This window comes from Endocarpon pusillum, assembly GCF_000464535.1.
Source record: "Endocarpon pusillum Z07020 unplaced genomic scaffold scaffold2274, whole genome shotgun sequence".
Taxonomy (NCBI): Eukaryota; Fungi; Ascomycota; class Eurotiomycetes; order Verrucariales; family Verrucariaceae; genus Endocarpon; species Endocarpon pusillum.
Genome location: NW_006916172.1, coordinates 73064 through 99226, shown reverse-complemented (window position 1 = coordinate 99226; position 26163 = coordinate 73064). Strand labels below are relative to the sequence as shown.

General features: G+C 49.5%; 6 protein-coding genes across 6 annotated transcripts; 3 read left to right on the top strand and 3 right to left on the bottom strand.

Moving 5' to 3' along the window:
• Positions 1–981: 981 nt before the first annotated feature.
• EPUS_04782 (uncharacterized protein) lies at positions 982–3468 on the bottom strand (the record flags this gene model as incomplete). Its single annotated transcript, XM_007803426.1, has 4 exons — positions 982–1284; positions 1450–1854; positions 1909–2708; positions 3444–3468. 4 exons carry the CDS (start codon positions 3466–3468, stop codon positions 982–984), a joined length of 1533 nt encoding a protein of 510 aa, XP_007801617.1.
• Positions 3469–4239: 771 nt separating this feature from the next.
• Positions 4240–6177, top strand: EPUS_04781 (uncharacterized protein; the record flags this gene model as incomplete). Its single annotated transcript, XM_007803425.1, has 1 exon — positions 4240–6177. The coding sequence occupies one exon, from the start codon at positions 4240–4242 to the stop codon at positions 6175–6177; it is 1938 nt and encodes a 645-aa protein (XP_007801616.1).
• A 1946-nt stretch (positions 6178–8123) lies between these two features.
• On the bottom strand, positions 8124–9421 carry EPUS_04780 (Conidiophore development protein hymA; the record flags this gene model as incomplete). Its single annotated transcript, XM_007803424.1, has 4 exons — positions 8124–8624; positions 8677–9149; positions 9202–9262; positions 9314–9421. The coding sequence occupies 4 exons, from the start codon at positions 9419–9421 to the stop codon at positions 8124–8126; spliced, it is 1143 nt and encodes a 380-aa protein (XP_007801615.1).
• A 617-nt stretch (positions 9422–10038) lies between these two features.
• EPUS_04779 (uncharacterized protein) lies at positions 10039–10912 on the top strand (the record flags this gene model as incomplete). The annotated part of the gene is made up of 4 exons (XM_007803423.1): positions 10039–10165; positions 10216–10250; positions 10299–10361; positions 10412–10912. The coding sequence occupies 4 exons, from the start codon at positions 10039–10041 to the stop codon at positions 10910–10912; spliced, it is 726 nt and encodes a 241-aa protein (XP_007801614.1).
• Positions 10913–14439: 3527 nt separating this feature from the next.
• On the top strand, positions 14440–17056 carry EPUS_04778 (uncharacterized protein; the record flags this gene model as incomplete). The annotated part of the gene is made up of 2 exons (XM_007803422.1): positions 14440–14676; positions 15662–17056. The coding sequence occupies 2 exons, from the start codon at positions 14440–14442 to the stop codon at positions 17054–17056; spliced, it is 1632 nt and encodes a 543-aa protein (XP_007801613.1).
• Positions 17057–19173: 2117 nt separating this feature from the next.
• Positions 19174–25630, bottom strand: EPUS_04777 (uncharacterized protein; the record flags this gene model as incomplete). The annotated part of the gene is made up of 3 exons (XM_007803421.1): positions 19174–20896; positions 20935–25452; positions 25509–25630. The coding sequence occupies 3 exons, from the start codon at positions 25628–25630 to the stop codon at positions 19174–19176; spliced, it is 6363 nt and encodes a 2120-aa protein (XP_007801612.1).
• Between the last annotated feature and the right edge of the window lie 533 nt (positions 25631–26163).

Sequence of the window (26163 nt, the reverse complement as noted above, 5' to 3'; positions counted from 1 at the left end):
GGCGTTACAACCAGTTACTAGTGCGCAGGTGACAAACATTATGCCTCCTGCCGTAGTATCTCCACTGATACTTCTGACATCCATTGCACCCTGACAGTCATGTGACCTGGACCTAGGTTATCATTTAATTATCAAGACACGGCCGATCGAGCGGATAGTAAAGACCCTCCGACCAAGAGTTTCAATTGACTGTTCATTGCATAAATCAGCAGCAGTATAAAGCCAATCTACAATAAACGTTACTTGATATAACTTTAGGGTGACGGAGGTTGGGAGTGTATTTTGGGGGGAAGAGGGGAGGGGGGAAGGTATGAGGAAGGGAGCAAGGGCGTGAGGGGGAGGGGGAGGCCAACTCTGGGGCAGGGGTTGAAGGAGGAGTTTTTGGATAATAGGGAGTATGGATGTTGTCCCCCGCTTTTGGTTGGGCGGCTGAGGGGTCGAGAGAGGTGGTGATGGGAAGACCGAGGTGGCGGATGAGGATTGCAACTTGGGATAGAGTTTGGTTATCAGGCGAGCATTTATCCGATAGACAGGTTGGACAAATTGCTCTTTGTGATGGTTGGATTTCAGGCGGGAGGTGATTAAGTTGTCTGTTTCACTGTGAATATAGATTTCAAGCTTGGCTGCTTATTAGTTCAGGTCGCTTGAAACTCGAACCCGAATCTGAACCTGTTTCTCTATTGATGCATGTACTAGACTCTGTGTTAGAAATTGACATATATTTCCCCTCTCCTCTGTTCTCTAGAAAAGCCAAAAAATATATAGGGAAATACACACAGCCATTCGTTCTATTTTGAATTTTCAATATGGACTCCATCCATATCAGGCCCAGTTAACTCGCTCGGTTTAGATTCTTTCCTCTCCAGACTGATACAGGTATGTATGTGTGTATGTATGTATGTATGTATGTAGTATGGATAGGGGTGTCACGATGCCATCTCATGCCTCTGTATGCCCATGTCCTGGCGTCATCATCGAGCTCTACATCTCATGGACTGGTCGGTTATTCGGTGCCGCCAGCTCCGCTGCCGTCAGCGGATCGTTGTTAAGCTCCGCGTGGTTATGTGCACGCTGCGGAGCCCCAGTTTGAGTTGAGCCGGGTGGTGCGGCGGCCGCTTCAAGTTCCGGTTTCTCATAACCGTTCTTTGAGCGCAAAGATGGTGCAAGCGTTGTTTTCTCTTTCGCAGGGCCATTTTCAGTCCAGCCAGCAGGACACCGGCACCAACCACGCCGCCGACGACTCCGCCGGCGATGGCGGCCTTTTTGCTGCCTCCGGTTCCAGGGCTGCTACCTTCAGTTCCAGTGCTGCTAACCGGTAAACTCGTTGTTCCTGCTGTGTCGGCAAGGGCTGATGGTTCTTCCGAAATGTGAGCCAGGAAAGAAAAAGAAGGGGGAAAATAAGAGGAAAGAAACAAAAAAACACATACATTTACCCGTCAGCTACCCTACCACTTCCGGGCTATCCCACTCCTTTGGATACATGCCTTCCTTGGCAATCCCATCCTTGACCATTCTCGGCGTTTCGTACGCGTCGGCATTCGCGTCGTAGTTGTCTCTCCACTGCATCTCCGTCAAGTCAAAGATGCCGAGCCCTTGCGGCCAAGGATCCCTAGGCTCCAAGTAATATTCAAGTTGAGGTATTATCCCACCGACGGCAACCATCTGGCAACGAGGCGGGTTGCCAGGGACGTTGCAAGTGTGAAGAAATCGGGCATTGGCGGGCTGGTAGTTGGATTTATACCAGGTGAAAGAGGGGAGGGAAAGCACCCAGACCTGGTCGAGGTCGATTGTCGCTTGCGGGACGGTCTCGAAGTGAGTGTCTGCGGGGAGGATGGAGCCGCCGTGGAGGATTATCTGAGAGAGTCCTGTAAGCTAAAAAGGCACTATCTTGTTCAAGAGGGCTCGTACCCCGTACGTCCCATTGTCACCCAGAACTCCGACAGAGCAAGCACGTCGACGCGGCGTAGGTATCGCTCCAGTAGTTGACTGATTCCGCCACTCTCCCGTAACAGGGTTGAAGAAGGATACATAATCGAATGGGACCAATGTCTCTCCTGCTGATTGAGGCAGGGGTTGGGCCGTCACGCCTCCCAAAGCAACAACTAGCCCAGAGCCGCCAAGGTTGTCAACCCAATGCAGCTCACCTTCATACCACCAACCGGTGGGAGCGACACCGGCCATACTCTGATTCTGCCATGTTTGGCTATTCATGCTATAAGAGACGATTCCGTTTCCAGAGCCAATGTAGGTATTATCATAGCCATAGAGTCTGGTTGTCCTCCAATCTGTAAAGCCACCTAAAATGTATGCGGAGCCGTTTCCGAAAGTCGATCTTGCGGTCTGGACTTGAATCAGTGACGGCGCTGTCCCAGCCAGACTCCATGTACCGTTGCTTTTTCCATCGGGCGTGAACTGCCAAAGTTGTGAGGTAGGAGGTGGGTCTCTTATTGTGTAGTGTCCCGCCTGGCTAACATCGCCGTTGAAGGAGTAGAACGACTCACCGTCTGGCGCTGGCCAGAGGCTCGGACGATTGAAAACGGGACTGTCGCCATTATCGATCATGTTGAAGCGTACATCCTTGGGCGACCATGAGGTGGAGAGATCGAGAGAGTAGGTCGAGTTGTAGGGATATCCCACGGCCAATCCATCTTCGCGTATGTAAAAAAATTCACCGCCGACAATGTAGAGGGTCTCGGCCAGCAACACGCCTGGAAAGAAGTCAGACCAGGTCGGGCTGACCAGATAGGACACGCTCACTGCTGTGGAATGATCTTCTGTATTATTGCGAAGGGTCTGTGGTCGAGGCTGAATCAAGCTCCCGTTCCTGTAGCTGAGTATCACTTAACACCGGCCAAGATCCAAGAGCGACAAGGATCAAGAGCCTAGCAGGCCATCCAAGTAGCGACAATGCCAATGTCATGAAATATAGTTTCTAGTAGCTCCTAAATCTATTATTACTTTGGTTTTCTTCTATTAAATAGCAAGTATAATATTATAACTATATCAAGAGTAAAGAATTTAGGCCCTGAATTTTAAAAATGAATTTTAAAAATTTTTGTATTCTTTTAGAACTATTTAAAACTTTAGAGAATCTTTTTCTACTATTATAATAATAGGCTATATATAACTTATAAAAGATTAAATTATAAAAAGCTATTCTAAGTAATTATTATTAAGAAAATCTAGTTATAAGATTTATTTATTTATACTTATTTATAATTATTATATCTAAAGTAATACTTAAATCTAAATAAAGAAGAATATAATATTTAAGCTAAAAGACTAAGCGCTAACACATGACTAGCTTGGCATTATAGATCAAGCCAGGTCACATGACACTCTTGCTATATATTGTTGTAGCTACTTGTAACTAGAAAATCAGACACCTTCTTTACTTCTGATTTCACAGTAGCACAAGCACTTCACGTACTACGGAGTATTACATATGCCTTTCAGCAATTCAAACATGATGGAAATGTACTTCTTACCTTGTTAAGTATAGCCTAGGGCTGGAACTCATTTCTTGGCGGGACCGAGTAGCCATCTAGAAGTCTTACTACGTAGGGTGCTCTGGTGGCCTTAGGCCAGCTCAATCTTGGCTTACCCTCCAGGCCCGAGACAGAAATGGATATTGGTCAGTCAAAATTAGTATTACGGTACCTAATTAAAGCTTACGAGGGTCGGGTGACTGGAGTCCCAATCCCTCTTCACACTCTTCCTCAATGATCAATGATAATGTACCGGCTGGATAGCACACAGCCCGAAGAGGCTTGTGGAAAGAGAAATTTAAAGTATGTGAAAGCCTCCATCGCCTGATCCAATCCAACACGTGTGCTGAGGCCGACCAACCTTGAGCACCAGATGGCTAAACCTTCATGTCAAAATAGACATGCTCTTGTCACCGGATCATATGATCCCGCCGTTAGAGAGCGGAATACCATTCAGCTACGACGTGAAACGCCTTAGTAGTTGCGATAGCTGTGATTCAAGAGGACCGTTGATAAAGGGGTTAGCAAACTTGTAAGTAACAAGGCTGTTGCATGGACCGATCAGGCTTCTGTTTTTTTCGAAGACATTCAGCTTTCAAGATTCCAGCCACCACACTATAATGCGCTGTTGCCAAGTACTCCAGTACATAAATGGAAGTATCCCATTGAGAGCAGTTCTATTTCTCCGTTCCCTTGGTTTGAAAATACATTTTAGCTTCATTTCAGCACCTTTACAAGGGACAATGTTGCGATGCCCCAGCTATGGATCCTAACTTTGTTACTGTCATTCATTACCGCAGCTGTTGCCGCCACGCAACCGGGATGGTATACCTACCACGGCCTGACATCACAAGAATATCAATCCAAACATGATGAGCTTGTCGCTCAGTCTTTTCGTCCGACGTACATCAGTGGGTATACGGTCAGAAACAAGGAACTCTACACCTGTGTCTTTGAGAAGATCGAGGGGCCACGCTGGATCTCTAGCCACAACATCACCGGCCCGGAATATGATTCAGAATTCGACAAGAAGGTGAACCAAGGATATCGTCTGGTGTTTGTTAATGGATATGCCGGGCGGGACGGTTTGGATAAATACTCCTGGGTCTGGGAAATGCGGAGCAGCCCCTCTTGGGTTTCGTATGCCGGAATCGGCAGAACCAGATACGAAGCCGAGTATTCAAAAAGGCTTGCAGACGGGTATCGCTTGACTCACCTTAGCGGATTCGAAGATTATCCGGGTGGGGAAGCTCGCTTTGCTGCTATATGGGAGAAAAGCCCCGGTCCCAAGTCGGTCTCAAAGGTGGATATGACCACAACCACCTTTGAACGAGAGAACGAACGGCTCAGCACAAGCGGCTATTCTTTGGATGTCATTAGCGCTTACGAGATCAAGGGAGCCCTTCAGTACGCTGCGATCTGGCTTTTAAAGTCCGAAGTCGATGGGCTACCTCAACTCTCCAAATGGGGCCTCACATCGGAGGAGTATCACCAGCAATACAGAAATAATAGGTTTCAGGGCTACCGAGCCAGAACTGTACTCGGCTATCCGATTAGCAGAGGCGATGGAGCTCGGTATGCATACATATACGTCAACCAGGTCATGAAAAGGAGAGATCTGCTGGAGATCGACAGGTTGATCAAAGATTTTACTACCAAGTACTCAGTACCGGGCATTTCGTTAGCCATCACTCGAAATGAGAGCTTGGTTTTCGCAAAGGGTGCTGGTTTCTCAGATAGGAAAAAGAAAACACTTGTCCATCCCGACAACCTCTTCCGTGTCGCCAGCGTCTCCAAAACAATGACAGCCATCGCAATCTTTACCCTCATTGACAAGAATAAGATCAAACTTGACAGCAAAGTTTTTGGCGAGAACGCGATATTAGGAACCAGGTACGGTAGTAACAAGGCATACTCTGAGGTTATGCGGAATATTAGCGTTCAGCACCTCCTCGAACATACGAGCGGGTACTCGTACAATGTGACGAATGGAGAAGAGACAGATCCAACTTATCAGCAGCTTGATCTTGGCGTGGACCAACTCATCAGCTCAATTATGGATAACCGACGGCTCCTACGCAATACACCTCCGGGCAGCAAATTTTTCTACTCAAACTTTGGCTATATGCTCCTCGGTCGGATAATCGAGCAAGTTAGTGGGCAAAAGTACAGTGACTATGTCCGTGAGAACGTATTCAGGAGAGCAGGTGTTACAAAGATGAAGCTCGCTGCCAGCGAAGAGGCAGACCGTGCGGATGACGAGGTCACGTACTACCCAGGCCCCAATAATGGTGCTGTATATGGAAAGGCGCGGATCAACATCGAGCGTCGCGACTCAGCTGGCGGTTGGATTGCTCGGCCGATCGACCTGCTCTCCATCCTGACCCGAGTCGACTTCCTTCCAGCCAAGGAAGATAACATTCTGTCGGCCAAGTCGCAGACGGAGATGTATGATTCGTCCACCGTGCCTGGATCATCCTATGCGCGAGGGTGGAGGGTGAATAGAGCGGAAAGATGGCATACCGGCAGTCGGGAAGGGACAAACGCAACACTGACAGGCAGAACGGATGGCATCGCTTATGCCGTGGTGATAAACACGCGTACGGACGGACCGCAATCGCTTGGCGAACTCATGGATTCAATTGTTGCCGCTGTTGGCAACCGCTGGCCAGATCATGATCTGTTTTGAGTTGACTAATCACGGTTTCCAAGAAGCTATATACAGGACGGAGCGGACCCAGCGGTATGTGTGTGTGTGTTGAGTGTTGTTGGGTGGATCTGGCGTTGTTGAAATTATGTCCTAAGCTTAAATGTAATACTATGTAGTTTAGATTATCATTCTTTGCCAGGTAGTAATTCCATGGCACTCTGTTTTGACTTTCTGGCATCCTGTATGGGTTTTGAGCGTCTGGGGATAGATATGGCTGGTTCCTTTTCAACTTTAGAAGTGAATCTAAGGGATTTGTAATACTGAATCAAGAGCGTAAGAAGTCACCGACAAGAGTAAGAGGTACGTCTGGATAATCACGTGGCATTACAAATACGCAACCTCGTCTGTATATTTTGTGCTTATCCTACCCAGCCAACCATCCGGGTCTTTCCGCCCTTACTATCTCCAGGCTACATTTCGATAGTACAGCCAGAGCCTCTTTTGGGCCAGCATGTTCCACGATCAATCGTTGTCGGCCCATACAGCTAAGGAAATGGTGACTCAGTTTTCGCTTTCTAAGGGCCCGCTTGACGAGGCGAAAAATACACAAGATGATGATGGATTGCGGTCAAGAAGGACGAGGACTACTGGAATGGTGTGATGGAGCGACTAATCTATGCTCTGGTTGACCTAATAAGGTCAGGCCAAGGTGAGAACAAGAGAATGAATAAGCCTGGTTCGACACCACGGAGGCCCGGAGAACATCACCTTCGATGCTGCTGCTGCTGATTCCCCAGCCTTGCCACCAAACCGTCCATTGAAAACCGCAATCAAAAGCGCAACAACCAACACAACCACCAACAAAACCCATTCTGCCCTCGGCACCGGCGCCGTCACGGCACTTGGTATCGGTCTCAACCGGCCCTTCGTCTCCCCTCTCTCCTCCTGCATCGCCAATTCCGGTCTGCCTGTCTTTCGCCTTCCATGCGCGCACCTCACCAATTGCTTAGCGGTCGCATCCCAAAGACAAGCCGCCATACACAATCTCTCCCGATCCTCCTACCCAGCATCCCCATTCCCATCAAGCCTCCGCTTATAATCCCAACAATTCTCGACCCCCAAATCACAGACACAGCTCCACTCATCCGCATCTCCGGGCGGGACAAGCAGGCAGGCCAGCAACATCATCAATCGACAAGGAACGAGGGAAATAGTAGCTGTTGCGCACTATCAGACTGAATTATGAATCTATGACCATAGCAGCAAACGGCAGACACCTTATCCACCCTCCATTAATGCCTTGGGGCCGTTTTACATTGATCGACCAATGTTTACTACGTAACTTGTGGCTGGGATTACTAACACACTTTGGTAATACTAGTAGTAGGTTAGCCTCCAATCTAACACCTTTTTGGGCCTCTACTAGCCTCAAAGTGGTTGGCGAACGTGGCTGTCCCCGCAACGGGCCTGGAGTGCGGTACCTAGCCTGACGGCTAGGCAGGGCTCTCACACTGGTTCTGGTCCTTCCAATCGTTCCTACATGTGCAAGGAGAGCCACTGCGCCCACTCTATTACTCTAGTATATAATAGAGCTGCTGGCCAACTGCTACTAAAACATATCAACAGTAATACTCTGTACGCACTGGTAATTTGCTAACTTTGGCCGTCTTGGCCCGTCTGCTACTATCACAATTTGGTGGTACAGTACTCCGTAACTACTACCAAATACATAATTCACGTGGGTTCGGAAATGGTTGGCAGCTATGGCTAACATAAAATAACAATATCGTAACTGATACTCATGATACTCATCTACTTACTTAAGCTCTTCTGCGTCCATCCTGGTCATGCAATGTCCTACGCGCCGAGTCTCAGCACACCATCCTCTACAAATTCCAAATATTCGGCCAGGAGCCAATTCCAGAGCTCAACGCCTTTTCCGTCTTTGGATCTCATTCATCCCCAAGACACCAAACCTCCTATGCTTATGCAACAGCTCCAACTCCTACTCCACCAACTGGCTGTGGCCTCGAATCCGCCGGTTCTGATGGTAAAAGTTCAATTTGTCTTACCAGAAAGCTCTTTTCGTCCGTGAATTGATCATCGTCCGTCCTATCTTCCAGAAATTTCGGGAGGAATTTCAGTAATCGATCACGATTGTTTATAAGAATCCTCTGTACTGCCGTCGATTTGTTCGGGTTTGCAACGAAGACCTTGAAAACATGGAATCCCTCGTATTGGACCATCTTTCGATCGTCCTTCAACAAGTTCATGCAGAGCTTCAGATGTTCCCCTCTGTCGACATACGCTGTCATTACGTTGTAGTTTGCCCTATCCAGAAGTATCTCTCCAAGAAGCTTGATGCTTTGACGTTTGGTGACGTACGAGTCTGATTGAATCAGGAGGGTGTTGTATCGTGAGAAAAACTCTTCGAAATTGGTAGACAGGTATTGTGCAACCATTGTTTTGTGCCTTGTCAGGATATCCTGTTGACCGACCTTGTCAATTGCGACCCAGAGGTAAGAAATAAAGACATACCCGAAATGTATTAAAAGCATCTGCGCTGACTTCAAAACTCCCTTTGTTGATCCAATTGAAGAAGTTCCAGAAAAGCCCTTGACAGGTCTCTTGTCGTCTAACATCAACTTCCGATATCTGTACTGCTCTTTCTCCTGGCTTGGACTCGTCATATAGGATGATAGCTGTGATGCTGTCCTGCATAATTGCCTGCCGTAGTATAGTCCCACACGGCAGTGCACTCTCCGGGTGTTCGTAGCCTCGACACAACTCCACAATAATTTCTGGTCGTTTCGAAACCAAGTATGAGATTGCAGGCTCACTCGATCGCCCGTTGGCGGGCTTCCATCGAAGGATGTGAGCGAAGATGATTTGGGCATCTTTCCGTGCTTCGAATGGTAGTTTTCGTATGCTTCTCGCTAGGTCGAATAGGATGTCTTCTTGAATGATGCATTGCACAAGTTGTTGGACCTGTTCGGGGCTGCACTCGACTTCTAAAACGTGCCGTTAGGCCTGGATTGAGGTATTGATTTCTTGGGCACGAACCTGGAGTGCCCTGAACAATGAGCTTCATCTGCGCCATCTGTCTCCCCAGCTCCTCGTCCACCTACAAGCAAGATGTCAACACTATGCCTTCTTCAACTCGACGATAACGTACCTTTGGGCTTGGTGGCTCATTCCATAGCCTTCGAAGGAGATCCTTAATCGATCTTGCGATGTCTGTAGGCTGCTTCTGTCGCCTATTGGCACCAAAGAGGAATGCCATGGTGGGCAGATTGTTGTGACCCGCCCAATGCCAGAGAGAAGGTTCTCTTCAGCGGAAAAAATGTATAACTCTCATTACTGAAGAATTGTTGTGTACACGCTGGCATGGACCAGTGGTGAAGAGACTGCGCTTGGTCAGGATTGGTCACGGCTGTCGATCAAGGTGTTTACTTCTGGTTGCCGGGGTCCATATTGTGCACTAAAATTCTTCCTCCTCCTGTGTGATGGACACTTTGGCACAGTGCCCCTCCAGACGCAATTTGGTTCGAACGTCATGCTAAAAGAAAATAAACATTTCGAGAGACCTCTCTACAGCTGTCTCAAGGATCAGATTCTTCGGTGTAGGCATTTATCAATATCGCCATTGCAAAAGTCATAGATCTGATTGGGACTTGGCGATCTGGACCCTGAGTTTACATCCATACAAGCATCACCACAGCACACCATCACCAGCTCCCTCGCATATTGATTGCATATATGAGTATCATCGGATCCGATTCAATACCCCTCATGATCCAATAGTCCTTGCTGTCCTTTGTGACATCCATCCATCCCACTATATCCTCCTCCTTTGATGTTCTTTGCCCGTTTCACTTTGTCGATCCAAGCTCGATTATCATGGCATCAGCAACAGGTATCCCGGAACAGAGACCAGCAGCGCCAACAGAAGACGAGCCTCTTCTCGGAAGACCAGGGGACGCATCACAGCATGAAGGGCAAGGTCTACAATATAACCTCATCCTTGGTGAGTCTTTGTGGCTCAAACCTTAGGATATACGACTGACTGCTCTGCAGGCACTGGCATGGTTGCCCAGGCAGGCATATGGATCGTCAGTTAGGTCAGATTGAATGTGATTTCCTACTAACATATCGTGAAGCTGGTTGCTCTTGTCTGGTCGAGCGTGCTCATGAACAAAATTATCTTCTTCTCATACCATCCTGTAAGTTGACCTTACGTGACCTTCGTTCTCCGTTACTGATAAATGCCCAGCTTGTCAACTCTGCTGGCGTCCTGCTTATTACGCAAGCCATTCTGGTGCTTCAACCAACGGCAACCCCAAAACAAAAGACCCAGGGAACCCACGTCCACTTCGCATTGAATCTCTCCGGAACCATACTTCTTATCGTCGGTTTGATCATCATCGAGAGGAACAAGGCTAGCCACCCCGAAACTCGATTCAAGAACGTCCACGGCATCATGGGCCTGATAACATTCATCTTAATAATTATACAAGCCTTGATCGGATTCGTGCAATTCTACGTGCCAAAGACAGTACTGGGTAGCGTCGACAACGGGAAGGCGCTATACAAGTATCATCGAATGAGTGGCTACCTCATTCTCTTGATGTCCTTGGCAACGATTTGTGCTGCCACGCAGACAGGATTCAACAACAATGTGCTCCACATGCAACTCTGGGCAGTGATCGTGGCAAGTGTGTTGGTGGTTGTTGGTATTGTTCCCCGCATTAAGAAGCAGAAGTTCGGCTTTTGAAAGGAGTGGCCATCCCAGCAAGTGTGAGAAGGAGATGACTGGCAGCGTTCATGGTATCGACCCCGTGGTTTGGGCGTCAGAGGAAGAAGCTTAACAGCCTTAGCATCTGGAGGAGTATATTTCTAGTAATATCACTTGGTAGCTCAGGGTCTTGCATACGAAACCACGTGCCGTTTATCCCTCTGAATCTGCTTATGGCGTCCAAGCTCGTCTTCTTCATCCGAAGATGTCTTTCCAAACGAGTCCGGTAGAGAATCAACCCAATTACAGCTCAATGCTCAAGTCCCAGGGCAATTTCCAGCAAACCTGGAAAAGGATGGTGTTGACAAAGTTGACTATGACCGGACTATACATCGCCAAGAGCCCACCCTGCTTCTGACATTTGAAGAGACTTTCTTCTGAGGATTAATGGAATGATTTATTCCGCGGCAAATGTGAACGAGATGTTTAAAAGGTCTCTGCTACTCTTTCAAGCATGGCGGTTTGACCATGCTTCTAAGAGCTATGCTACTTCATGAGACTAAGCGCTCCGTGGGATGCAGCGGACGATACCTTGGCCATCATACTATTTCATGCTACCGCCGCAATAGAGGTCAAGTACCGATGTTTTTAGATTAAGTTATCGAATTTCATAACGCTGATTACCCGTCACTCGCTCGTGACCGAACATCGTACAAAACAGCTGCTGACAGCTGCTATCATTCTTTGCTACTACTTCACTACTATGCTAGGATCGGATCCCCCATTCAAAGACCACGTCGTCCAAAGAAGGTGGGATGTAAGGGCTGCCAAAGGTCAGGTAGTTGGAGACCCTTAAGCTGTATTTATATTTCTATTGTGGTAAGTATACAAAAACGACGATACTGCTGTGAAAGAACGAGAACAATAAAAACCACGAAAGGAAAGCAATAAAAAGTCATTTGCCCCCGACCAGGATCGAACTGGTGACCTCAGGATTCCCCCAGCTGAGATGGGTCATAATTTATGAGACCTTGGAAAGATTAATTTTTTACCTGAACAGTGTGAATTCAAACAGACTTACCTGCGTGATAGCCAACTACACCACAGAGGCGTGTGGAGTGAAAAAGTTTGATGTATACTTAATAAATATTCTTTTTGTCTTCCTGCTCTAATGAACAGCATGCCTGTGGTGTTGTTTCTAATGCATGGCAACAAGCTACAATCCCATCTGCAAATGTCATTTTGGCCCTGGATGATCTAGTCATCGTTTGCAAAAACTTTTCGATTTTCTTGATTACTATTTAGTGTTCAGCTACGCCAATGCATTAGTTCAAAACAAAAATACTAAATGCATGGCCAGTTAGAATAATGATTAGAATGGAAGCACGAGTCGTGTGGACAAGCGTAAGTGAAGCGCGGTCCTTTTTCCACTTCGTCTTTTTCCCATCATCAACCTTGACTGCTGTACTGCATTATTCCCTTTTTCATGACCCGGCCTGAAATGAGGCATTTATCGAATTGGCTTGATGATCACTTTGACTTTTATAGAACCACGTGGTTTCTTCATCTAGGTGACTAAGCCATATCATACGTCGGAGGGAATGACGCAACCACGTGTATGTGGCGTCATGTTGCTTACCAGTTCGCTTACCAGTAGTGGTGGTAGTCTTGGAGAAGTAAACTAATTTAGTGCAAGGAAAACTCCAGGCGAGTCTCCTCGCCAGCACTTGCCATCTCCACATCAGCACGGGCCCACACCACTCCAAAACGTACTATACGTATCGACATGGTACGTCACTCCCGGCCCCTGACCTTCAACATAGTCTTCCGGCGAGTGTCTCCAAATCGTTGTCCACAATTCCAACTAGCCGTCAAAAGTTGTATACAGAGTGCAGAATGATGTATTTGTAACGGAAGTTGGATGGGGACATTGATGGAGCTTGGTAAAGCCCCATCATGCATGAGGCGATTCGAGTGTGATCTAAGTACCATGCACCGTGTGCTCATCACTAGTAAAATTGACAGAAAGGTTGACTTGCGATAATTAGCCCCCCGATTGTGGTGGATCTGAACATGTGGACGGAAGAATGAGAGACCGGGCCGGGTTACGTGGATAAGTAAATACTAATGGCCCAGACGTGGAGAGGCGGAGAGGAGAGGAACCGGGGCCAAAGTCTCCCCTCAAGCTGACTTACCTCCTTCAGGTTTAGGCTGACCCTCACAAACATGTACTACGGAGTATAGCTTCCAGTCGAAGAGGAAACAAGTGCGAGTTCCAGTCAAAGAATGACTAATGACGCGTTGACCAGGGCTTGGACCGGATGACAAGCCATGACGAATGAACGGGGCGAGGAAGTGGTCAGATCAGCACAAACGCTGCTGATCACGTAGTACAGAACGCTACTAGCCTTCCACAACGGCTGTTCAAGGCACAAAATAGGTCATTCCTTGAACCTGGCTGCGAATCATCATGAGGCGATGAGTTCTCTAACAGCGACGAAACAGCCGAAAAGGCTCATGCTTTCCATCTTGCAGCTTCTAGTGCTGGTGTTCTCATGTCTTTGCTATGATACGGTATGTCAAACTATGCATGGAGCAATCTAACGCTCAGGCGACCCGAATATCAACTTTTGTTCCCAACCATCCCCCCTGCTTTCCCATCATGTTGGCTTCAAGCCAGTAGGATTTTGAGGCAACTATGCAGCCAAGCTGCACCTCCATCACAGAATGTCATCTGAGTCTTCTGAGATCAATTTACCATGTTTCTCGCGTTAGATTGCGGTTCGTTCCAGGAACGGTTTGGCTCAGGGCTTTTCTGCAGTCCTCTCGTGCATTCTGTTCGTGCTTACTACGTGGACTAACTAGGTCAAGGACCAACCATCGGCAGCATCGCTTGAACCCGACCAAGTAATAAATCTCGGACCATGCATGAAAGCTTCCGGATCATCCTTCGTGGCCAGCCTCTCCAAGTTTGTATCAACGACTTTGACCCGGCTCTGTTGTTTTCACCCCATGCCCTTTAAGGCCATGCCCTTACTTAGTACCTACTTCACTTGTGCGGTGAGCCAGCGCCAGGAATGGAAAAGTGGTATTTGGATCTGCTTGCCTGCTGGCAAGGTCTGCTAGGCATTAATCAACCATGTTTCGCACACTTGTCTTTCCGATATCTCTCTTATGCTGATGTAAAGATTTCCACTTTTGACTCTCTAAAGGCGTTCTCTCCGCAAAAAGTACGTCGGGAATTCGTCTCAGAGATATTTGAATCCTTTGTACTTAACTTCTGCACGAGCCTTTCGTCTTGCTTGCCTGACCAATCGAAATCTGCTGCTGCTTGGGTGCAGGCAGGAAGAATGGCCGAAGAACCACAAACAATGGGACGTTGTCCATCCGTCACCTCGTACGACATGGACTTCTGTTCTAACGCTTCATAAGAACAAAGTCGGCTAACCCAACCTTCTCTTAGTATTTTGCCTCAGTGCCCATGCTCGCGTTGCTCGGACCCGGTCAGTACTCATGTCGCATACACAAGTCACGCGTCGGAAGATCGCAAAGAGAGGTCTTCCAGAATGATCACCACCGCCAACTTGGCGGAGCATAATCTCCTGACCAATGCTCTCCATGACGTTCAAGGCATAGGCTCCAAGGAAACCGCAAGCGTGGATGCAGCCGCTCAAAGCAACCACATCGACGACATCGACATCGACATCGTCAACAATGGGAAAGAAGAATTGAAAGGGCCCTTGCCCATGGAGAGGTTCCTAACAGAGAAAGAGCATAACATTATCGCGAAGCTGATGATGGAGGTAAATGGAGTAAACAAGAAGGACACTTAACTTCATCTCTTGTATGTACAATGCGCCTTCTGGCGCCAGTTTGAATGGGCTTTATATAGACAACCTTCCTGATACAAATCAATCATATTGCTGACATCAGAGATTGCTTACTAACAATATTCCCGATCTTCCTACTCTGACTCATTCGAGAAGGGGCTCTTTGTTGCTCTTCCCAAGGCAAACCAGTGATGTTGAGAATGTTAACCTTATGACGCCTTTCCTATACCAGCTTCAATGTAGCTCCATCAGTATCAATAGCAGAAGACAAACCTTCCGTCCTCAGAAGCGTATGTCGGAACTGGCACTCTTGGACGCTATCACACTAGGAGATGACACTGTCATCGCGTCCAAAGGTCCAATTATACAAAGCCCAACTGGGCCCTCGCGCTGACCAGTCCTGCTTCTAACGAGCAGGGGAGTTTGCTTTCCAGCTTGTTTATTGACTCTGATGGGCAATCAGACTGATGTCTTCCACTGCGGCGATGGTCTCGTAGACCTAGTCCAGGCTGTACGTTCCCTTGTACATCTTCAGGGACACATACAAACGACCCGTGCGGGAGATCATATTATGAGGAGTTGTGCTGACTATCTACTAGTTATGGGCTGTACTGGGAAGCAGCTCACTGAAGGGTTACGTAGTACGAAGTACGAAGTACAGAGTTGGTAGTACGCAGTAGGCATTAGGACAGAAGCTAGCCTTTTAATTACTAGCGCACACGGCGGCCCGAAGCTGGGAGAGCCAACTAAAAGGCGAGTTAAAAACTTCCAGGAACACAGCCGGGTTAACGCGGTAATGCTGAAAGTGATAAACCCCACTCACTCTTGAATGGCTGTGTGCCTCACAGGCTTTTCCAAGATATGCCCTGCTAGGCTGGTGTGCTCCTTTCGACCGCCCTCCCTTAGACGACTTGCTTCCCAACTCCAAACTCCACGACCACCAACTGCTCCCAAGCAGTTTCCAGACCTCAAGCGCATACGCCAGAATGTGGACATATATTCGAAGAATTGCGTTGACCGAAACTATGGAGGCCATGCCGACTTCCCTGCTGAGATAGCAAGACTTGGGAAAGAGTCGCAGCTCGTCGCGGCGGATATTGCAGAACTGTCGAAGAAGATCAAAGAGCTCGAGAGAGAAATAGCCACAGCAAACGCCTCCCAGAAGAGCCCCACTTCATCAAGTCAACGGAGCGCGATAGCTATAGAAGAAGCTGCTACACTGCGTGATGCGCTGGGGGAACTCGAAAGTCGGAAGGCGTCATACGATGCTACCGCTCACGAATTAGCTCTGGCTCTACCTAACCTCACAAACTCCGAGACACCCTTGAAGGGCGGCCCACAACTCATCTCATACATCGGCCATGAACCCGGTCAGGTCGCGCCATCCAAAAGCCACACGTCTCACGTAGATATCGGGACCTCGCTTTCAATACTTGACTTCAATTCTGCTACTCTCAGTACAGGCTGGGGTTTCTACTTTCTGATCAATGAGGGCGCACTTCTCGAACAAGCGCTTGTACAGTACGCATTGTCTATGGTGCTCCGTCAGGGGTGGACTGCAGTGGCCCCGCCCTCTGTTGTATATTCTTACATTGCAGATGCTTGTGGCTTTCAGCCACGAGACCAAAACGACGAGCAGCAGATATGGCAGATCCAGCAGGCTGAAAAGGATGCTCTGAAACCAAAGAGAAGTTTAGCAGCCACTGCGGAGATTCCACTTGCCGCCATGTACGCTGGCAAGGACATACCTGAAGACCGGTTACCACTCAAGCTGGTTGGTTCGAGTCGGTGTTACCGAGCTGAAGCAGGTGCGAGAGGCGTCGATACGAAAGGATTGTATCGAGTACACGAATTCACAAAAGTGGAAATGTTTGCATGGACGAACAGTATGGACGATTCCCAAGACACTGAACGCTCCATGCCAGTATTTAATGAAATGCTTCGGATTCAGCGGGAGATACTCTCTTCTCTCGGTCTGCCATGTCGCATTTTGGAAATGCCTTCATCTGAGCTCGGTGCAAGTGCTGTTCGAAAGGTAGACATCGAAGTCTTGTTTCCCTCGCGGATGTCGAGAGATGAGGGGTGGGGAGAGGTGACATCCTTGTCGATATGCACAGACTATCAGAGCCGCAGGCTTGGGACTCGGATTCTCCAGAAGAGTGGGAAAAGGGCGAAGTTTCCGCACACCGTGAATGGGACGGCAATGGCAGTACCAAGAGTATTGGCTGCGATCTTGGAACATGGATGGAGAGAAGAGGAGCAATGTGTCATCATACCAGAGGTTCTTAGGCCTTACATGGGCGGACAGGACAAGATTCAGCGAGCGCGAAGAGATAAACAATTTTACAGCTAAGACATATTCATCACTTCATCTTCTGTTCGAGACGCCTACAAGACACATCGCCCTTGATATTGTGATGATGCCTTTACGGCACCTCCAGAGACCATGTGTCCGCCCTGACCGACCTTTCGTCAACGGTTCGGTAACCTGGAGAGTAGAATGCAAATCCGTGCCAGGAAGGCTGCTGGCCGGTGACCCTCTTTCTCTGCCACCTTTGCATTCACCTTTTGCTTCTGCACTGGTGTGGAGTGACAGGTCACGGGCACAGAGAGATGCTACTGACCACAAATCCGGCAGTTGGCTCTGAAGTCGCAGTTCCTGACCGATCTAACGTTGTTATATCTCACCTTCTTGCTCTACCCTGCAGAAACCGAGCCAAGCTATAGGTCAGCATTATGCTCTGACCCTTAGCCATCGAACCACGACTACGGTCGTTGGCCTTGATGACTCTCAGAGTGATAACAGCCCCACTATCAACAGAGGAGGCTCACAACCTGCTCCTCCCTCAGTGGGGTTTTCGACGGACACTTCGGACCACGGAGCAGTGACTGCAATTGGCTTGGGCACTCTATCCTGTACTCCTTCCCTACCGCAGCATCCTCATCTCCATATTCAAAGCTCTCATTCTTCCCATTTGTACAGAGATCGCAAAATAATGTACTTCAAGATCCACGAGCTGCTGGAGAGAAGTGCGGATGACAAATTTCAACGGTCTCAGAAGGAAGGTCATCACAGAATACCTGACCTGACCTGATGGATGAGAGGTGCAATCGTGGCGAAGAAGCGTACGTAATCACCATCAATACATCCCAAGCAAGTGCCGTCCAGTGTGGCAAGGCAGCTTTCTCCTGGACGTGAAGACCTTCATCTCCCATCCCTCCCTTTCTTACTCGTTCAGTATCGTGTAAGCCATGTCATGTACAGGGCTGCTAGAGAATCACTCCAACCCATCAAGTCTGGGGGAGAACAGTCCGAAGGTCCCGTGTCCAAGGCACAGACCGCCGGACTCCCGGGATATTTGCACCCTTCCATTCCATGCTCAGGTCTTTAACCAATACCCAGCAACAGAGTCAGCTCGCCATCCTCCTAACTCTGCACCTCTCTCTCCATCACACTTCCCCATCCACCACTCTGTCGTAAATTTTGCGTATTTTCTAATCGATCACCATGACCCAGCCATCAACATATCTTCAACTAGTCTGGACGAACGAATAGACACCAAAAAGACCTTAACGCATTCAAAGAGTACTCCGTAAACCAAGTCGCTTTAGGCTTAAAATATCGTAGCTCGCGTTATCAAAGTTCTGATGAGACATCATGATTCGTCTAACTAGTTAACTTAGCTGAGTGAGCCGCGCATTGATGATCCAATGATGGATGCCCTGTTAGATCATGGTCGCGTTTGCAGTATAGTAACCAATTAGCAAAATGCGCAAAATTTACTACATACGACAGAGTGAGTGAGTGGTGAGAACAGAGAAGACACATCAATGACCAACCGCAATGTGTCCGTCAATCGAAGGTATCGCGAACACCAGAAGAAGGGTCATTCGTTTTAAACATGCAAATCAAGTCCCCGCCTCGCCTCGCCTCGCTTCGCATTCCTTCAAAGCCAGAGTGATGCACACAACTAACTAGAGGAAACCCAAACATCACGAGGTACACAATAGGCCCAGCAACATGGCAATCAAGCCTGGCCTTGAAAACGGGAAAAGCCGCAGAACGAGTAGGAAAACTTTGCAGTTGAAAGGAATACATTCTCTTATTTGGACCCTGATTTGCATATTGCATAACTCGAACGTACCCTGCCCCTACTCATCCATACCTACTACCCAATCATAACGCAATGTACCCAAAAGCCCCTAACTGCTGTACGCCTCGATCACTCGCTCGTTCGCTTTTTCCGTACGCAACCAACCCAGGAAAATATCTTCCTCAACACGAAGGGCAAGCAGCATATCACACACAACCCAAAGGGATACCATGCCATGCCATGCCATGCCATGCCATCTTCATCTTCTTCTGCTTCCAGTTTAAACCCCCTCCCCGCGCCCCGAGCCGCTCTACTTCCCCATCTGGCCCTAACTAACCCCCTTCGCTTCACCAGCCTGGGGACTGGGGGAATCTGCTCAAAACTTGGTATCCCTCTGAAAATACTCGGCCGCCGCGCCCATCCTCTCCACATCCGCCGTCTGAGGCTCCGATCCTAACCCGCTATCGCTATGCTGCTGGCCTTCATTGTACGTGACCACATCGCCTCTCTTGTCTGCCTTTGCAAAGGCCGGTTTGGGTGGTTGCAGGTCTGAGAGCGCGGTGGCGAGGGTAAGTTCCTGCTGCTGCTGCTGCTCGTGATCGTGGTCGTCGTCGGCGACAGAAGGCGAAGGCGAAGGCGAAGGCGGAGAGGATGCGTCTTGGTCGTCATCTGCGGATGTGAGCGATGAGGACACGGTGCTGGTGGCGGAGACGACAGAGGAAGAGGTGGGTGGACCGAGCAGGGCTAGGATTTTGGCCGACTCGTCGTCTTGAGTTGCGTCTCCCTCTCCATCCCTGGTCTCCATGCTGGCAGGTGGCGTTTCTTGTCCCGCAGCCTGGTCTTCCTCTTCCTCTTTGTCGTCGTCGTCCTCCACTTCTTCCTCGATACTCTCCTCCGTCGCACCACCGACCACACCAGCCGCGGAGCTGGCATAGCTGACCGACCTCCCAGCATCGGAGGTGTTGCGGCTCAGCGTACTGCCAGTGCCGTATGTCAGACTATCAGTGTACATTGCACTGGTGCCGGAGAAGGAGGTCCTTCTTTCCGTGCCCGCCTCACTGCCGTCCTCTCCTTGACTCCCCTCTTCCTCGTCTTCTTCTTCTTCGGTCAGGATCTCATTCTCTTTGTCCGCAGACGAGACCATGCTCAGATCCGTCATGCCGCGACCATTCCACGAAGCCTTCCGTCCACCGTAGTAACTGCTCGGATTGCTCTTGACGGAATGACTGCGCTTGAGATTCATCAGGCCAGAGTTGTTTGCATTCGCCGTCGGTGCGAGCATCAATGCCCTCTCATTCGTGGCTGGCTGATCGCGTGGCCGGTTGCCCATAACATGGCTCGTACTAAGGATCCTGCGTTCAACAGTAGCACCACCACTAGATCGCGAGGAAGACACCATCGAGTTCGCCGCGCTGGAAAGGGGCGTCCGCTTCTTCAGCGCCATACCCACCGCATTCCCCAGCGTCGAGCCCGTACCGCTGTTGGTGGTGGTGCCGTCCTTCACCGTCCCCACCGTCCTGGCAGTAGCGGTCGAAGAAGTACTCACCACCCTCTTCAAACTCATCGCTCGATCCCGTTCCGCAGCTCTGCTCTTCTTGCTCCCTGCAGCGACCGGCCGGATCATGTTCAGTGACTTGGCATGATCCATGACGCCCTCCAGGATCCTGCGCTCCAACTTCTCCGCCCGCAAGTCCATCTCTCGCATCTCTTCTTGTCGGATGCTGAGCGCTGTCTCGAGCTTGGCTACTTCTCGCGTTAATCGCTTGGCCTGTCCACTCAGCCCTTCCTTCTCCCTCTTCAGCGCTTCCACCGCGCTGAGGAGATCGTTCTTCTCGCACGTAAGAGCCACGACTTCGGCCTCGACCCTCTCCTTTTGGGCTACGCGCTTCTCCAACGCGATACCCGCTTCTGCTGCTTCTGTTGCGCGAGAGTCGTGGTGCTCGGCCATCAACCGCGTCTGCGTGATGATCATGCTGGAGACTTCTCCCGCGGTTGCGAGCATCTGCTCGTGGATCATGTCCAGTTTCTCCATGTTGGCGAGGGATTCTCTGGTGTCTGAGACATTTGCCTCCATCTTGTTGAGTGCCTCTTTTGCACCGCTGGCGTGGTTGAGCAGGACATTGAGCTTGTCGTGCACTTGGCTGTCATCGTACTCCTTGGGATGGTAGAGGGGATGGCGTTGATATTCGAGCGAAGCTCTTCGGTTGCGGATTGGGAGTGCTGGTAGTGAGCTTGTGAGTGCTCGTAGTGTTGGGTGATGATGTTCATGACTTCTTTGATGGCGCCCAACACGGCAGGCTGGTGTTCTAGGAGTGAGCCTTCGAGCCGCATTGCAGTAGCTAGTGTCTTTGCCACCTCTTCTCTTGTCAAAGCGTGCTGATTGGCAGAAGTCTGGTGTAGCACATCAAGCTTCGAGTTGGCGTCAGCAACGCGATTGAAGACCGTCTTGGAGTCATCAGAGATCCTATCACAGGCCTCTGTCGTGGTCGAGCCGAGAGTGTCGATGAGCAGTTTCAGGTCATCGACCACGGCTTTGGTGGTGGTCAATGCTTCAAGATGCTTGCCATCTCTCTCTTCAAGAGTGTTGAGCTTGTTCTCGTTCGACATCTGTGCATCGTCGTACTTGGCCATAAGCTCGCTGAACTTGTCTTCGATCTTGACAGACAACTCGCTGGAGATGGCTGCTTGGACTTCATCGTGCTTGAAAAGCAATGCGGCATTCCCTTCCTCAACATCGTTACGGCTTTTCCCTTGCTCCTCATGCTGCTTCTCGAATTCCGTCCTGATCAGATCCATGAGTTCGCTGATGCTCTCTGCGGATGCATATTTGCTCATGCTTTCGTGGTGATGCCCAAGAACCTTCGACAATTCGACAATACCTTCCTCGCTGCCGTCGAGCTTCTCAATCATTTCTCCCCGGATCTCACTGAGGATGCCTTTCACATCCTCGATCTTTGTTGCCAGTCCTCCGTGTTCGATCTTGCGAGCCTCAAACGCCTGCGCGGTAAGCTCGTTTTCTGCTTCGATGCTCTCTTGGAAGGTCTTGATGGTGTTATGAACGGTTTTAAAATCGTCTTTGGTGGGCAGAGCTGCAAAGTCGACGGACGTGAACTCATCAAGCTGGGTCTTGGTGTCCAAGCACAACGTCTCCACGACCTGTAGATCTGTTTTGGTGACGCGATCGTCGTCGCTAGACAGTATTGTGACCTTGTCTTGAAGCTCCTCTACTCCCGCGGCCACGTCTCTCAGAAGCAACTGCACGATGCTCAAATCTTCTTTTGATGCATGCTCGCCGCGTGCATGAGCATCGGTCTGTTCCACAAGATGCTTCGTTTCGCGCACCATGTCTTCTATCGAATCCAAGTGGACGGACTTTGCGAGCCCATCGACATCCGGTAGGCTAAAGTCATCAAGCTTGGCTTTGACATTGCGTAACAGAATTTCAATGGCATCGGTGTCGTCCTTGGTAGCCATGTTGTCACTGCTGGAGCTGCTTTTTACATCACCAAAGTGAAGGACAGCTGCTTGCACTTCCTGCAGCGCAGCGCGAACCTCAGCGAAATCATCCTTGTGAAGAGGCTCTCGTTCTGGAGGCATCACGTCGAGAGCTTCTACCTTTATCCTCAGCTGCGTGATCATGACCTTCAAGCCTTCGATCTCGGTAGATATGAGATTTTCATCATGCACGACGACCTCTTGACCCCGCGCTGTCGCCGTATCGGAAAGGTCCCTTTGTGTGGTATAGAGGCGTTCTATGTCAGACCGCACACTGTCCAATCCAGCTTTGAGAGTATCCAAGATCTCATAACTTGTGCTCATGTCGACCGGTCGATTCATGAGCTTCTCCATATCCGATCGGATGCCATCCACGCCATCCTGAAAAGCGTCCAACAGCTCACTTGTGTTGGAAAGGATACTTTCATTGCCATCCGCTTTTCTCGGACTCTGATGAGCCTCAAGTCCTTCGCGGATTGCCTCCAGGATTTCTTCGCGGTCCACGTTGGACGCAGCACGCACAAGCGTCCCGGCTAATGTACTTCGCATGTGCTCGAGCTCTTCCTTAACCAGGCGAGCAATATCTTCACCATTACTACTCAAGCTTGACCCCCGTTCCTCCGACAAGTCACGGATCGCGTCAAGAATCTCGGCACTATCTGTTGAGGTATTTGCACGAGTGAGAGACTTGTGGAGGGAGTCCCGGAGGTGCTCGAACTCTTTTTCCATAGCATCAAGCAGTTCGGGTGTATTCACATGTCCACCTCGATTGCCTGAGACCTTCTCAATGTCAGCTTGCATTGCCCTGAAGCCATCTTTGACCGTGTCAATTATTTCGTCTTTGCCGGTCACGTCCGCAGCCCGATCGACATAGGATTCTATATCAGCTCTGAGTTCCTCGAGGCCGTCTTTCATGGCGTCAAGCACCTGCTCGGTATCTTTGCCGTTAGCTGCACTGTACTGCTTGAACTCGCTCTTCATGCTTGCAAGGAATTCGTGCATCTGTTCCAACACTTGCTCACCCACACCACCCATCGGGGTTCGTGCACCTTCGAGTCCAGCTTTGACTGCGTCAAAGAGATCGTCTCGGTTGAATTCGATCTCTTTGGTGGTGTGGCTTTGGTTATCCAAGCCTTCTTTGACAGCATCGACAACATCATCGCGGGTAAGATTCGGTTCCTTTGCAAGGGGCGTGGGGGGAACAGGCATTGGGAATTCAAAGCTTTCTAGACACTCTCTGACTGACATGAGGATCTCCTCTCGCGTGAGACTTGCGTCCGTGTCAATCGGGGGTGGCTTGAAGTCGGCCAGCCCTTTCTGAACAGCGTCAAGCACCTCTTCATAACTGGCTCCAACCTCTCTGATTTCCGGGTGTTGTGGTTGGTATGAGCGAAGGCCTTCTTTGAGAGTGTCAAGGATTTCATCTCGTTCTAGGCCGAAGTGCTCGAGCGCGATTTCTGGTTTGCAATCCTCCCAAGCTTCTCTGACGGCGCTCAGCAATTCCTCACGCTCCGCCGCTGGATCTCGAATGGGCTCCTGTCTAGGCTTTGGTATCTCGGCAAGAGCAGCTTGCACGGCTAGAACGACCTCTTGCGTATCCGCTATACTTCTCGTGCTTGCTGCCGATTGTCGTCGGTTTTCGCGAATCAGCTGATCCATGTGCTGTTTGAGCTCGTGCAGACCATCTTCAACTATCTGAGCAATCTCTTCCCGCCCGGGGCCTTGGCTGTCGTTCCTTGACGACTTGTAGGACGACTCGGCCTGCTCAAGTTTTCTAGCAATCTCGCGTCCCATGCCCAGCACTTCGCCCCTAAGTTCCCGAACAAGTGCTTTGACTTCGTTAGTCAACCCACCTCCTTCGGACACAGATTGCTTGACGCGTTTCAGGATTTTCATAACCTCATCATTGATGAAGTCAGGGGTAGAAGTGTTTTCGTCCGCCTTCTTATTTTCACTAACGTTGAGATCCTGTATCGCACGGGCTAATTGCCCAGGCTCGGCATCTGGGTTGGAAAGTCCTGTGGTGCGCGAGCTCTGGGAGGAACGAACAAGGGCGTGGCTAGCCGAGCTATCCTTCAATAGCTGCAGAATCTCTTCCAGCTTGCTCATAAGTGACTGATCGACGCGGGACTCTTTCGAGCTAGATTTGACTCTCTCTAGGGTTTTTAAAATCTTCTCCTGACCATCTTTGGTGCCCATTTCTCGTAAGACCTTCTCAAGTAGCGCAATACTGGCCGCCCCGTCCGTAGACACGATCGATGGAGATGCAGTGAGTTCTCGTTCCATAGCTACACTGAAACTGTTTGGGCTCGGGATTCGTGGCAGACTAAAGTTCTTCCTTGCCGGCGTCGAGTTGTGAGCTTTATTATCCAGGTATAATCCGGGAGTCGGTGTCGAGCGTGAAGTCTCTGGTGCAGTCAAGAACTTCGCGTCTAGATTTAGTAAAAGATCTTTCAAACTCTTGCGGATATCCTCATCCCGGGAATTGGTAGCCTCTTTCAGACTTATCAGATCCGTAGCATTGTCTTTACTACGCTTACTCAGAGCCGCCATTTCTCTTTGCAGATTTGTGGCAATACTGGTGAGACTAAGAATTTGAGATGAAATAGCATCAAATGTGTACGGAGCTCGTCCCATGTTGCTCGAGGAATTGGTGATGTTCGACAGCGGAGCTTCAGACTCGGCACGTGATCGCATCGACTGCAGAGCGAGCATCGTAGCGGATGGTGGTGTATTCTCGCCCAGAATTGGTTTGCTGAGATAATTAGGGGTGGCTCTGCCGGTTGGTGTCGGAGTCTCTGAACCTTCCCTTGTTGGACTCCTTTCCGCAGAACGACTCTCAAATTCTGATGTTCTCGAAGCTCGCAGACCTTTTTCTGGAGAACGTCTCTCGAGCGAGTCACTCAAACCTCGAACATTGCTGTTTTGGACCGATTGCAAACGTCGGTGATGTGGTTTGACAAGGCTTTTCTCCGGGGATCCGCTGGACATAACATTGGTGGTATAAGTGCTTGGTGCATTATCGCGGGCTTTCGCTGTGATCAGCGCGGCTGCCTCTTCAATTTTCGCAGAGGTATTGGGTCGTGCGGCTGGGCTCGACGAGGTACCTGGATTCAATGGTAGTGGAGGAGGGGCTCTTTCAGGATCAGAGCTATCCCACCTAGTCCACCACGTCAGCGCCCGTGACAGCGCTCTGAAGTTGTAAGCAAGACTCACATAGGAACAGACGCTCTGCCAGATTCAGAGAAGGAATGTTGATGCTTCAGCACAAGCGAATCTCGGTCTCGATCCCGAGACTCCCGCGACTCCCGCGACTCATCTCGTCTAATTGAAGGCATGGCCAAAGCTTGTCGGCGAATGCTTCCGACTCGTAAAACGTGGTGTTGAAGAATGCACTTCAGGAATGCACGCGCATAAGCTTCGAGAGAGGGAAATCAACCATACTTTTTGCTCTTGATGTTTTGCAGGCAATTGATATAATACGTATGATCCTCTTCGCCGTGCGCAGGTCCACGGATATGTTGGCGCCTATACTTCCTGGTATACCTAGGATTCAATTCAATATACCGATACACTAGCAAGCATGAGGAAATCCGAGTAAACAAACACTTGCCAAGCCACGCTCGGAACTGCGCTTACCACTTCGGCTTAGGGCTGCCGGTAACCAATCAGGTGTCGTCTGCCACAATCACACAAATTCGCAACTCCAAAACTGCTAAATTTCCCTTGAGTATTATCTCAACTCACAATAACGACAAAACCGCAGGTTATTCGTGTCTTGCCTGCAGGATGAAGTGTAAGTGGTTTTACTTGCTCCTCACAAGCATCGACGCAACGGCTAACCTCCGATACCAGTCCTCAAAGTAGGCCG